The sequence below is a fragment of the Podarcis filfolensis genome, assembly GCF_964270895.1.
Source record: "Podarcis filfolensis genome assembly, chromosome: 3".
Classification (NCBI taxonomy): Eukaryota; Metazoa; Chordata; class Lepidosauria; order Squamata; family Lacertidae; genus Podarcis; species Podarcis filfolensis.
This window is the reverse complement of record NC_139606.1, coordinates 90,878,165-90,891,927: the sequence shown is the minus strand read 5'-3', so window position 1 is coordinate 90,891,927 and position 13,763 is coordinate 90,878,165. Positions and strand designations below refer to the sequence as shown.

Below are 13,763 nucleotides of genomic sequence, written 5' to 3'. Positions count from 1 at the left end.
ACTGAATGCAGAGTAAACAGGAGTGTGAACACAACTTCTGCCAGGGATGCACATGCTGAATCCTTTTGCATGCAAACATGCCTCCTAGCTGGAACGGAGCTGTATGTTTTAAGATCATTATTTTACCTGTTTATACTTAATTTCCCCGGTGCAAGTCAAACTGTCACATCACTCTTTCCTTCTTTAAGCAAAGGATTTGTTCCTTTTGCTTGAATATCTAGTACCTCAAAGCCATTTGGGTGTTTATAGCATTAATTTGTGCAAAGCTGACTAGAAATATAGATGCTTCTGCTGAAAACTCACCTCTCATGAAAAATTCACTGAGATTGGTGAACAGAGTATGGATCAGCATTAGAATGGAACTCTGCATTTCAGGCTGTGATGAGCTGAATATATAGACCCGGTGCTGGTGGCAATTGAACTATGCCAGGCATCGCAATGGAGGGGTTCTATCTCCAGCTATGTGCCATGTTTGTTAAAATGGAACAGTTATTAGCAGCAGGAGTGACATTTATTGAGCTCTGCCTAGTTATATTATGTTGTTAATGTCTCCCTGCTGCAGTCCTGCACTCACACACAAATGCCACAGCCTGCCTCTTTTAACTGCCATATGGCATTATATCGTCTTCTTTTTTATGTGCTTGGCAGCTAATGTACCATTTTTATGACTGCGTAGAACTGTTTTGATTTGTGAAATCAGATGTGACATGAGACATCTTTTGCTGCATGGGCAAAGGTTAATGAATGCACTAATTTGCAAAAAGGATAAAAAGAGTGTGCATGTGTATGTTTGTGTGCGTGCGCCAGAGCCCTAATGCCTCCTTCCCATAGCCGGCCAGCCCTCCTTGCCCACTTTTGAGAAGGCAGCGCGAGGACGCCAAATTTTGGGCTCACACAAGGCACCATAATACCCAAGTCCACCACTGGCAAATGTTCCATGCTCAGACTATACTACTAATAATTGTGTCTGGCATTTTGTGCCCCAGATTCAGTGTTCTGTTTGGGCTAGAAATACCTTAATCACTTGTGGGTCTTGGTCTTGGATGTGAACATTAAACACACACACACACACACACACACACACACACACACACACACACTGGAAGGGTGGGATCACACCTACTGGAGCTGCCCATATGCATTCAGCAAAATTTCAGCACAGAGCCTATAGCTGTTCAAAGCAATATCTTTTAATGCACATATATAGTACAGTGGTACCTTGGTTTAAGAACAGTCCGGTTTAAGAACGATTTGGTTTACAAACTCCGCAAAAGCGGAAATAGTGTCCCGGTTTGAGAACTTTACCTCGGTCTAAGAACTGAATCCGAACGGTGGAAGGGCACCAGTGGCAGGAGGCCTCATTAGGGAAAGTGCGCCTTGGCTTAAGAACGGTTTTGGTTTAAGAACGGACTTCCAGAACAGATTAAGTTCGTAAACCAAGGTACCGCTGTATAGGCTTTCTGGCAATGTTCTGCTGAACATGTGAAGAGGGGTATGTCCAGCAGATACAGTGCTGCTTCTCCAATGCTAGCATTCATGGTACGCAAAGGTCAGCGCAGGGCTTTTGCATCACCCCATTTTGGAGTATGCTCTATTTACAGATCTTTTTGGTAATCAGGTTAAATCAGAATGCAATTAACCCATATTTTAGGGCTCTACTGAATCAAGAAGTAGAATAATAATGTTGATTCCATTCCCCACCACCACCCTGGTGTGTGGTTTTGTGTGTGTGTGTGTCTTTAGCAGTTATTGGCATCATTTAGAAAAGCTCAAGTATTAGTTAAGAAATTTGTGGCGCTCAAACAGAAAAGGATCAGCAGGAAAAGAAAGACATTAGCAGGAGGGCCTGACCCTAGAAAAAGGCAGAACTGAGAGGACTTTGATTGCGCAAACTTTATACAAGGAAGTGAAATGAAAAGTTTTGCATTCATGGCTGATACTCTCTAGGTGCTTTTATGCCTCCTTTTATACCCTAAAAAAATAAAAATTGAGCTATGAACCTCAGCAGACACTAATTTTAGTAAGCAAGTACAATTCTCCCGGCTTCCAGCTTCCTTGTAAAGTCTCCCACTGTTGTGCCCTGTAACATCTACAAAGATGTTGGCTTTCTGCCTCTTCCCCTCTTTGAAACCAAACACGGAGGGTTTATTAAAAAGAACGTCATGGGGGAATGTTTTTGCAAAAGAACATAGGAAGCTTAGCAAATTAGATCTGGCTGCCATTTTACAAAGGAGCGTGCTTTTTATCAGCTCTAAAATTAATAAGCTGGAATTTAACTCAGTTTATTTTGTTTCTCCTAAAGTGTACCGGAGGCTTTCTTTCTTTTTCTTTCCTTTTTCTTTTGCATTTACTAATGATGCATGCCGAGTTGCCAACAACAGCATTCCTTGTTTTCTTAGCCTGGTGCACAGTTTGTTACCAACCCTCCTTTTAAAACTTTTGTGTGAAAAGTAGCCCATCTAACGTTTCCATTTGTTGGCGAACTGAAGCCGAGAGACTCTTGACCTGCCAGCCATCAAATTTAAAAATGGCTTTTTAACCATTTATCGGGCCCATTTCAACAGAAAATGTTCACTTATAAACAAGCACCACATTGGCTACTCCTTGGCAGCATTCACAAATGTAACATTTTGTACCACAAATCTTCCAGTTTATTGTTTATTTTTTGCCCACGTTCGTTTTGCTCTAGTGCGAGAGTGCTTCCTGCCTTCCTGATAGCAATAATATAGCAACATCAGGGAGCCTTGGCAGAACAACTAATAAAGCAGAATAAGTCCACCACCAGGACACTGTTGTTGTGTCAATGACATGATCCAGAATACACCTGCAAAAATAACCCACACCAATCTGGAGGGGCCCATTATTCTGGCGAAAGCCCCTGTGGTTTCAGAACTGCCACAAAGCAATGCCTGTTGCCTTTCTTCCTGCCACGAAGCTGTGACAGGAGGCTTGTCAGGAAAGAGACTCTCATTAAGCCCCGATCTCAGGTTTTGTTTCTGAATGGAGATTGATCACCATGTAGGGAAAAGTGACGCAAAGCAGCCTCGAAGCTGCCACTCTGCATTTCGGCGCACTGAACGCTCCCGCCCCCTTGTGTGCCCTTTGTGGACCCCTTCCTTCCGACAGGCAACCTCTCCCATCAATCACTGCCACGCATGTGAAGCGTCCACACCAAGAAGCAAATGGAGGCATCGTTCGCTTCTGGTGTAATCTGACCTGACAGAGCTAAGACAAGCTGGTGAAGACGTGCTGAGCCTGAATGAAATCGCAGCCACATTCCCTCTGTGAGCGAGATGAGGGCTGCCTGTGGAAAGGCAGGAGGCTGGGGGGGGCAGAGAGGGAGGGATTACTGCTCTCCTTGTGTCACTTTTTGGGCCTAATTCAATTTATTAGCAGCGCACGACGCCGTTCCCTATTCAGGAAGTGTTCTTTGTCTGTGGCACATTGTACAGCCGTGATTCATCTCTGGGGAGTGAGAGCATATTGCATGGCAGGGGCTTACTGAGTGGAAGCAGAATTAGCCACTTAGTAACTGCACCCTTTGAGCAACACACACACACACACACACACACACAGAAAGAGAGAAAAGCCGCCTCTGCTTCCTCAGTCACAGGCTTCATAACGCTGCCCCATCACTGCGCTTTCTCATCTGTCCTTGTCCCATATTCACAAAGAGTTGGAATCAGGCAAATAAAAAAAAAATGCGAGCAACCAAGTCTTTTGTTACATGCTACTCCAATCTACGAGCAATGAAAGTCTCCTGGGGTTCGACATGCTTCCCTAAGGCTTGGACGGATGGTCAGCAGAGACTGTGGTGCCTTTAGGATACACTGGGTTTATTTACATGTACATATATGCAACCTGGGACGCGGGTGGCACTGTGGGTTAAACCACAGAGCCTAGGACTTGCTGATCAGAAGGTCGGCGGTTCGAATCCCTGCGACGGGGTGAGCTCCCGTTGCTTGGTCCCTGCTCCTGCCAACCTAGCAGTTCGAAAGCACGTCAAAGTGCAAGTACCGTAGATACGGCAGGAAGGTAAACGGCATTTCCGTGCACTGCTCTGGTTCTCCAGAAGCGGCTTAGTCATGCTGGCCACATGACCCGGAAGCTGTACGTTGGCTCCCTCGGCCAATAAAGCGAGATGAGCGCCACAACCCCAAAGTCGGCCATGACTGGACCTAACGGTCAGGGGTCCCTTTACCTTTATATGCAACCTGGGCATAGGCTGGAGAGGCTCACAAGAAGGTTGTGCTTCTTCATTTGTCACAGGTTTGGATCTAGCACAGAGCAAGTCATGGCTCTGTTCTCAGCTCTTGCAGCAGCAGCACCCAGATTCTAGAGCACTCATCAAAAGCAACTCTCCGGCCTGCTTCATGCCCTTTTTGTTGCTTCTCGCTCAGATTGCAACCCAGTTCATCCCTTTGAAATGCTCACCAGGGGCACTAGCGTGGCCATCTGGTCTCCATCTTCAAAACAACTTGCCTGGCCAGTTCCCCAACCTCCCTGAAAGTCTTAACACCAGAATTCCCTGAAGTGGAGCATGCAGGAGGCTACAAGCATCACTTGACACTTAGCAGCAATCTATGCTTCTCTCTCTTCCTCAAGCTCACATTTTACCATAGAGAGAACTTGACAAGCAAATGAGATTCTATCTCATTTCCATTTACTGCTTCAGCAGAGTAGATATTCACCACCACAAAGGCTTATCCACATTTACCTTTCCTCCGCTTTTTCCAGGTGTGGTCTACACTTAAAAGCTGCATGCCCAATGGCATGAACTAGCAGGACAATAGAGAGGAAGAAGAGGATTGTAGATGTAGATGGTACACACTGGGGCAAGCTGGGGATAGAGGAGAGGTTGGGGGCGTAGAAAGTCGCTCACAGGGTGACAGAGGATGGCGAGGGGATGAGAGTCAGTGCAGAGGAACAGGAGATCTGGACCCATCACCAGAGCCAGAGGGGCACCCGTCTCCATGAACACAATGGGATCTGAGGCATCAAGAGTGGCTAGAGGAGCAAGGGCTCTCTAGCTGGCCAGGTGGGGCTCACTAGCTCTGGGAGGAGGCTTGTGATTCCTCAGCCGGAGTAGGCTTTGAACAGGTGAGGGTCACCTGCCTCATAAAGCCCAGATGCTGCAATCAGCATGCAGAGTATAAAAGGGCAGCAGAAGTGAGGGGCTGCGTCTGCTCAACTGCCCGTGTTGAGGGACCTCAGCTTGAATGCTGCAGCATCTCTGTGGGACTGTGCTTTGGACTGGATTTAGGATGAGTGGATTGACCCTGGACTGGGGGCTTGACATACTGACTTGCTGCCAGGTAGGCCAGGGGTTCAGGACACTCTGATTGGCATCCGTCTGTCTCGGCAGACAATGGAGGAGTGTGCCTTTGGGGGTGAAGGAGAGTTATAGCACCTGCTGCTGTGGCTGTAGAGACCAAGGAACAAATTTAAACAATTGGGCTGTTAAATGATGTTGAGCAGAGGTGTAATTGGCAGGGAATTCCTCAAATGATGTGTGAATATGAAATTTCTGGGTTTAAACCATTTATCCAGCCCGTAAACTCAGCAAAGCATAGAATGGAGCAGAGGGAGGGCATGATGCAGGCTTCAAGATCCGAAAGTGTGTTGCCTAAATTGAACGTGGGCCACAGTCAGATTAAAGGGAAAGGGTGGCAATTCACTGAGTCTAAGTTTCACTCCTTACAACCTTAAATTACTAAGAGAAAAGCCTTATTTACCACAATTGTGTGTTTTACCAACCTGACAGAGCCATCTTGGCATGTATTGTGCTACCACCTTCCTCTGTGCTTAGATGTAGGGAAAACAGTTTCATAACCTAATGACTACATTTGAGCCACCACTTTTGTTCTCTCCTCTCTCTTCTGCGAAGCTCCTTTGTTTTCCCCCCAAAAGGTCTCGTCAGAACTGAAGTTTAAAAATAGACCAAATAGCACCAGAGCTTCAACTGAGCAAACAAACATGTTGCCACACTTGAAACATTGTCAGAGACTTACATTAGACTTTGGATCTGCTACCTTCCTTTGTTCTTTATATATTCTGAATATAAATTAAAGCAAATAAAGAGGTATTCACAAGATGGCCTGGCTACCATAACCATCTCCCTTGCTCATGATGTTAGGATCTCTAACTAAGGGATGGTGAACAGAATCCAGAGGCATTCAGCACTGGCCGGTCAAGTTTGACAGATGAGTGAGGTTGTTGTTCTGTTTCTCACTATACCGCTGTTGTGCCTTGAGAAAATCTGATCTTACTCGCCAAATTGAAGCTTGGTTAAGCAAAACTTCTCTCCAGATTTTTCTGTGCAACTGATAAGATCCAATTCAGCAGGTAAAATTGAATTCTTGCAAGGCACAGCTGTGGAACAACAACAAAAAGCTCTCTGACCCAGGGAGATTAATCAGTAGACAATACAATCAAAATATGGGTCAGGTTTCCAGTAAAACATTCAGCAAACTTAACAAACTACATTTCCCAGAATTCTTAGGGGGGAAGCCATGACTGTTAAAAGTGGTGCAAGTGTGTTTTCAATGCATGGTGTGGCCCAGGTCTGCAAGAGGACAGAGTCAAAGGTGCTTCTACCTGTAATCCAGAGAGCTGCAATAGCCTAGGTCAAAAAACTTTGTCACCCAACATAAAGCTTAACTCTGTTCTATTTTCTCCACTTCAGCTTTCTAGGGTCTGCTTTTAGTGCTGCTGTGCTTCTAGCATTTCAAGTCAAGTTGACTTAACCCCTGTGTACGTCACACCAAGGAAACTCTTAAAATAGAAACATTATAGCAACAAACAGCCCAAAGCCTTATGGGTTCCCACACCAAGTCCTGCAAGGAGACAGATGTTTGATTGCAGAAGTGGGCTGGCTCAAAGGAGGCTTGGAAGAACCTTTGCAAAAACTAAACAGTGTAATGCATCAGTGGCTTGGCAGTTGTGTAGGAGTAGGGCTGGGGAAATCTGGGTTTCCGCCTCAGGGGAAAAAGTGGAATACAGCCACAGGCCCATTGACATGCATTCTAGGCTCACTCATCAGCCAGCATTCTGTGACCCCAGAGCATCCTCACTGGGCTATTTTGGAGGTCCCGCTTTCTTAGCCTTCCCTTCCCGAGATAATTTTTGAACCAAATTCTACACAAAGCACCCCTCTCTCAGCCTGCAAGGATGGAATACAAAAGAAATCTGCATTTGGCAATGAAAGGGGAAACGGTCCGTATGAAAAGAAATAGAAATCATTTCTCAAGAATGGAAAAAATGGCTACTATGTTCCTAATCTTTGGGCTCTTGTTTGTGGCACTGCCTCAGTCCTGTCAGAAGAGTGCAATTGATTCGGGATAGGAGTTACATCTGCCATCCCAAGCAAATTTCACATCTGCGAGCAAGAGAGAAGGAATTAAGAACGGCAGCAAGCAAGCGGCTAGCCAAGTGCTGCCACCTCTTGGCTGCTGTGAGTACCACAGGGCGTCAGCTAGCACCACAGAGCTAGAGAGAGACTTCAAAATGTGTGATATTTACTGCCTGGTCCCTCCCTGTCACAATTAAAATGTTGAGATAGCTCTCAAATCTTAACTAAGGGGGTTGGGGGTGTCCAACAGGTGCAGCCAGGACCAGAGTCAGGAGCTGGTACCCTCAGGCACTTGTCAAGGCCCACAACCCAGCAAGGGGCCTACTGTTGACCCCAAGTCCCGCTGGTCCTTATCCTCTTTCTCCTCATTGTTGCTCCGTTAAACTTCCCTTTCCAATCTTCTGAGAAGTGGCAACACTATTACTACCTCCTCCTCCTGCTGCTGCATGTGTAGACAAGGCTGCTCACCTGTCTTGTTAACAGTTTCGTAGGCAGTCTTAGCAATTTCTGGGCTATCAGCTTAGAGAGGGAGAACCCAGACTCTGAGATTATCCTGAGGCCCTTCTTTGTGTGCTTCCCCAGCGTGAGCTTCCGGAGGGTGGCAACACAAGAACAGGCCTTTTCTGCAGTGGCCCCCATTTGTGCAATGCTCTCCCCAGGAAGGTTTGCCTGGTGCCTTCATTGTACACCTTTTGGCACCAGGAAAAAACGTTCCTTTTCAGCCTTTGGCTGATTAGCATCTCATACCCCCTTTAAACTCTTTTTTTGGGGGGGGATTAATGATTTGTTTATTCTTGTTTTTAATCATGTATTTAGTGTTTTTATATTGTATTTTTAGTTTGTGAACCACCCTGAGAACCTGCGGACAAAGGACGGTATATAAATTTAATAAATAAGAATAAGCAAGGCACATACAGCTGTACCTTCGAAGTTGAACAGAATCCGTTCTGGAATTCTGTTCGACTTCCAAAATGTTTGGAAACCAACGCGTGGCTTCTGGTTGCCTGCAGGAAGCTCCTGCAGCCAATCGGAAGCCCCATCAGACATTCAGCTTCCAAAAACAGTTTGCAAACCAGAACACTCACTTCCAGGTTTGCAGCGTTCAGGAGCCGAAATGTTCAAGAACTAAGCTGTTCAAAAACCAAAGTACGACTGTATTTCAGTTGAGAAACCTTGATGAAATGTTGTGTGCAGCATGCAACACAGTTCGAATTACTTCTGAAGAAAGGATTGCACTGGTAAAAGTAATTTCAGATACCTCCTAGACAGGGTAAGGCAGAGAAAGAGCATGAAATTGACTCAATTACGTTCAACAGAAACAACATGTCATGTTCCTTCTAAGGGGAATGCATTAGCTTCTGAGGAAGGAACAGTCCACATGTTTCTCTACTTGGTGAGCTGCAACAGGAAAATACAGGGAATACAAAGGGGAGATCAATTGCTCTTTAACAGCCTCTCCCTCCCCAACGTAGCGCTGCACCTGAAACTGCTCCAAATACAGAAAATGTATTATTTAAACATCCCTGAAAATGTTAGGTATTGCACCAGATAATTCCTTGAAAGGCAGGTTAACAAGACAACTTGTTTTCTCAAGATCTTAGCTGTCAGAAACTAGACTGACAATATCTGAGAGCAGGGGTGGGGAACCTCAGGCCTGGGGGTCCAGTGTGGCCCTCCGAGGCTCTGTCATTGGCCCTTGGAACTCCCCACAGGCCAAGGACCTCCCCAGGTCATGCCGTTCACTGGAGCTCCTCCTCCACCTCCTTGCCTGTCTGGAATGTGCCCTCAAGTGACAATAATGTCCCTTGCTAACAGCTACATCCATTGCTATGCCCACTTTTGAATCTGGAAAGCGTCCCCTACATTGTGGAAGGTTGCCCAAAACAAAGGTTCTCCCCCGTCTCAAGAGGTTATGGCTTTAACTCGTCTTGCACAGCCAAAACACTAGTCCTGGTTTCTTTGTGAAGCTTCCACCTGCCACATTTTTCAGGATCAGATCTCCTCATGCCAACTGGTTCCATTTAAATCAGTCTCTCTGGCTCTTGGGTAACCTCAGGACAATGACAGAGAATCACAAAAGCAGCCATTTTGTATGCCTTTATTTTGAGTTATTTGACTTACAGGCACTGTGCATAGGTGGAGTTTTATAACTCGGCAAGTTCTTCGTGTCATCGCTAATCCGGGAGAAATATGTGTTGGGAGAACTACCTCACAGCAAGAGTTCCAGTCTCCAGGGGGGCCTTAAGAGACATCTGGAGAAACAATTCACTTCTTTGAAAGCCACAAAGCAAGGAATCTTGTTTTACAAACAGGCTTAAAAAAATAAAAATGTATATATAATAGAAGCAATTTAAAAGCTAAATACAAGTTTAAAAATGGTATAAACTTACACTGCTTCAAGGACTCGCTCCCTGCCCTCCACAGACATGGAAAAAAATATGTTTTGAAAACTTAACATTATTATTTAAAAGATTCCATGCATTAAGACTTAGTGTTCTAGGCAACTAAAAAAAGGAATGGCAATAAATAGAACTTTTTTTAAAAAAAAACAAACCACTTTTCCATGACACTAATGGAACAGAAAGTAGTCCATAAGGCACTTCCACACAGGCTATTATTAAACAGCAAAGGAAACCTGAAGGGGAAAAGCAACCAAACAAAGCAACTATTTACAACAGCACTGAAGGTTGACAGATAGGGGCCTAGTGAGATACAAATGAAGGAATCCCCCGAGGAGTTTGCATCCTTGAAAAAGGAGCCATGGGGCATCATCCCATCCTGCAAAACACACACACTTGTTGCAGCGTTAGAACCAACTCGAGATAAGAAACTGCAGCCAGCACATTGCAAGAGCAAACAGAGTTGCCACAGGACTACTGGGAAGAGTGGAAGCAATGGGTTCTGGAAGCATCTGGGATGCATCGTGAACATGGAAAGGTTTAAGGATTTGTCGGTATTGACACCATCCAGAAAAAAACAACTCTGGAAAGTCTGTGACCTCAACTGAGCAGTCCCTCTTCTCAAGGTTTCTGCAGCACTCGTGAATTCCTAGAGGGGAAAAAAGCAAATGTACTGTCCTCACCTCCTGACATCAGTAAATGCCGCCCTTTGAGATGTGAGTACTGGAATGTTTTGCAAGAGCACACCTGAGACGTTGCTTGCCACTTTAAAAGGGTCTGCAGTGTTAACAAAGAGAAACCTGAACGGCAGGTATAGCCCTTTGCAAGCCAGCCCTTCATCTGACAGGCTACTAGGTCACTCCAAGACAACTAAAGTCTTGGCAAAAGCAGGAAAACTGTGGACTCCCATCAGCCCCCAGCCAGCACAGCCAATGCTAGGGGATGATGGGGGTCGCAGTTCAGGAACCCCTGGCGGGGGTTAGAGCCCCTGGCTTAGAGCAAGGGATCGGAACTTTTCTCGCCAGCAGTCCAAACCCAACCCTAGTAGACAAATGGATGCACTATCAAATGTAACCCTCAGGAGCAGACAGAGCTTTGCTATTCATTCAACTAACTACTCGGCGATTGCGCAGCTGCCGTATGCCAGCAAGAAATTGCTCGAATATATTGAAAAGTAGACTTGATATTAAATTATTCCAACAAGCTCCTGTATGCTGATTAACTACACTGAGGTTAATACATGTTAAAAGGCCGCTGTTCAAGAATACCAGTTATATTTCTCCAAGGACGTTCTCGTTAAGTTCTTGATTCCAAAGACTCCGAAGCTTCTCAGGAGGAAAGAGCACCTATAATCCCAGCAAACTGCCTTTAAAATCAGCGGCCCAAGTAATGTACTAACTTTGGGCACAAGAGGGCAGCAGATAATTACAACTCAGTCTCTCCTTCGCTCTGCAGCTTTGAACTACCTGTAGATAGAATTTAAGCAAGACTAGGGCACTGTCTTAATTCAACGGAGGTGTATGAGAACTGTACAAACGCTTACTGGTTAAACACAGATTGCATAAGAACTACCGAAGGGGGAATTTACGCTATCCTTAACTGCTAAAGACTAAAAAGTCAATATTGGTATGCACTTCCATCGTCCCAAGCTTGGCTTCACGTCCAGCATTTGTTCTGGCAAATATATAACTGCATATTTACACCTTAAATAAAAGGAGCTTCTAACTTTTAGAACTGGGAAGGAGAGGGTGGGCAGAAAGTGTCTTGTAGTGCAGTTCAGAAAGTCAGTTTGAGGGGCTGGCTTCTGAGTAGTGGCAGAGCTGGACTTTAATGCAGGTCTTCACTCTGAGACAACTCCGTTAGGATCTCGATGAGGTTCTCCAGCCCCCAAAGGTAGCCGTCCTCCCGATTCCCTTCTATCCAGGGCACGTTGTGCTGGAGGACCTCTCCCTCTGGCAGTGGGGTGGTTTTCCCAAAGTCAATCATCCAGACTTTGGCCTGTTCTTTCTTGTCGTGGATGAAGAGGAGGGAACTCCCGATTACCTGTGACAGGAAAAAATAAAAAGGGGATTATCACACAGGATTCGAAGGCACGTGGTCAGCATTCGCCCAATACTAACTGCTCCCTTCCTTAACCACTTTCTGAATTCCCTGCCTGTCTGGCAGCAAAACTGGCTGGTGAAAGACCTCCCATCTTTGTCAACTTGCTGAGAGGGGAGGTGTTACACAGAGCTTTGGCGCTGGTCCCTCTCCGGTCCTTATGTGGTTTGCTTCCGAGGCGGTAATGGGGCGCTTGATGCAGTGCCACCTCTTCTGTTACTGCCACCTGAGGCAGCTGCCTCCCCCTGCTTCATGGCTGGGCCGGCTTTGGTCTAAAGGCAGAACTTGGCATTCTATGGTGTTGGGCCTGCTGTGTCTATAGCACTCTTGAGGTTATATGAAAACAAGGCTGCTAGCTCTCAAGGTCACAGGGAAGTTAAAACATGCAATGTGAGAGGAGTAGAAACTCTCTTTGACAATTAAAAAAAAAGCAGTTGTTGAATATCCGCTCTCCCAAGTCGCAAACCCAGTTAAAAATTCAATTTTTAAGCAGCAGTTTTAGGAGAGTTAAAATAAGTTCTGCCACCCAGTGCCAGCCTAAAACTGAAAGGCCTGAATCTCCAGGGATAAGAAGCTCCCCAAATGCACTGGGGGCGAAATCCCCTCTCTTTCTGTCCTTAGTCAGGGAGAGAACCTGGTCACTTCTCACATTTATTCAGACTTTCAGGACCAAATGACACACAGGACTTTTCATCACATAAATGGCAGCCGGGGTGGGGGGGCAAGCCAGATTGGGAATATAATGGGGTGGGGGTGGGAGGGGGTTTCCTCCCTTCAACGCCAGCCCTGATCAAAATTGGGGGCCCTGCACTTGCTATTCACACTGGGAGCATTCTACTTAGTGTGAATACCAAGGGGGTTGGGTAGAAGTGGTTCTGGTCAGGGCTGCAGTTATGTTCCCCCTGCACTATGGTCCCCATATAGTTTGCCACCCCACCCCCCATGAACATCAAATTATTGAATATCAAATAGTGATGCAATTCCAAAGCTTGTGGAAAGATTCTAGTCTGCTAACTTGTTTAGGTAAACCGAACTTTGCTTTGACCAGAGTTCTAACCTTTTTAAAAAAAGGGATCATAGAAAGGCGGTTTAGTTTTTACCTCGTGGCCCCTGAAGAATGGTGACAATTCCAAGGTATCGCGGATTCCCTTCAACCGGTTAAGGTAGCCGTTCTGTAGTGGCAAGAACAGAACATTTTTAAGAGCTTTGAAAATACTTCTGAAGCACCCAGTCTCTGAGCGTTGACCTTGCTTAGCAAGAGGCTGCACATTCCTCACATAGTTTGAACGGAAGGAGTTGCAATTTGTTTTGCACACACACACACACACACACACACACACACACACCCTCTGCCTGTAAGCTAAATAACCGCTCCTGTATCAGGACTGCAAGCTGGGTGAGCTGCACTTCCAAGCAGCAAGCACAGACTTCCCAGCGCTTTACAGCGCTGCCAGCTATCGAGAGAACCCTGTTCCTTTGCCCCTCTCAGTAACTGGCTGAATAAGAGCAGCTGGGGCCCAGAAATGGAAACAAGAAGAATTACCGACAAAAGAAGAATGGCAGATGAAATTAATGGACTATGCAGAATTAGATAAGATGACAGGAAGGATTCGAAACCTGCGGGACCAGAGATTCTCAGAGGACTGTAATAAATATGTGAATTATTTGAGAAGCAATTGTAAGCAACAGATTACGCTAGTAGGATTACAAGAAGTTTTGTAAGGAGGAATATATGAAATATTGCAAGGAAGATTATGAAGAGAGTTATTAGTCAAGATAATTAAAAGTAATAGTGAAATTAAGAAATGTAAATTAAGTGAAAAAGACTGGAAAATTTTCAGATGTGATTGATGGAAGTCAAAATGTATAAGATATGAAATTGTGTTAAATGAATGTTGAAAATTATGTTAAAA

At 45.4% G+C, this 13,763-nt stretch overlaps 1 protein-coding gene across 1 annotated transcript in view; it reads right to left on the bottom strand.

Moving 5' to 3' along the window:
* Window positions 1–9,433: 9,433 nt before the first annotated feature.
* The window catches only part of ITPKB (inositol-trisphosphate 3-kinase B), an 82,966-nt gene continuing 78,636 nt past the window's right edge, over window positions 9,434–13,763 (bottom strand). Inside the window, exons 7-8 of the mRNA XM_083604486.1 lie at window positions 12,951–13,022; window positions 9,434–11,793 (exon numbers count right to left, since the gene is read on the bottom strand). Coding sequence (XP_083460612.1) covers window positions 11,578–11,793; window positions 12,951–13,022 — 288 coding nt within the window. The 3' untranslated portion in view covers window positions 9,434–11,577. The remainder of the gene's footprint in view (window positions 11,794–12,950; window positions 13,023–13,763) is intronic.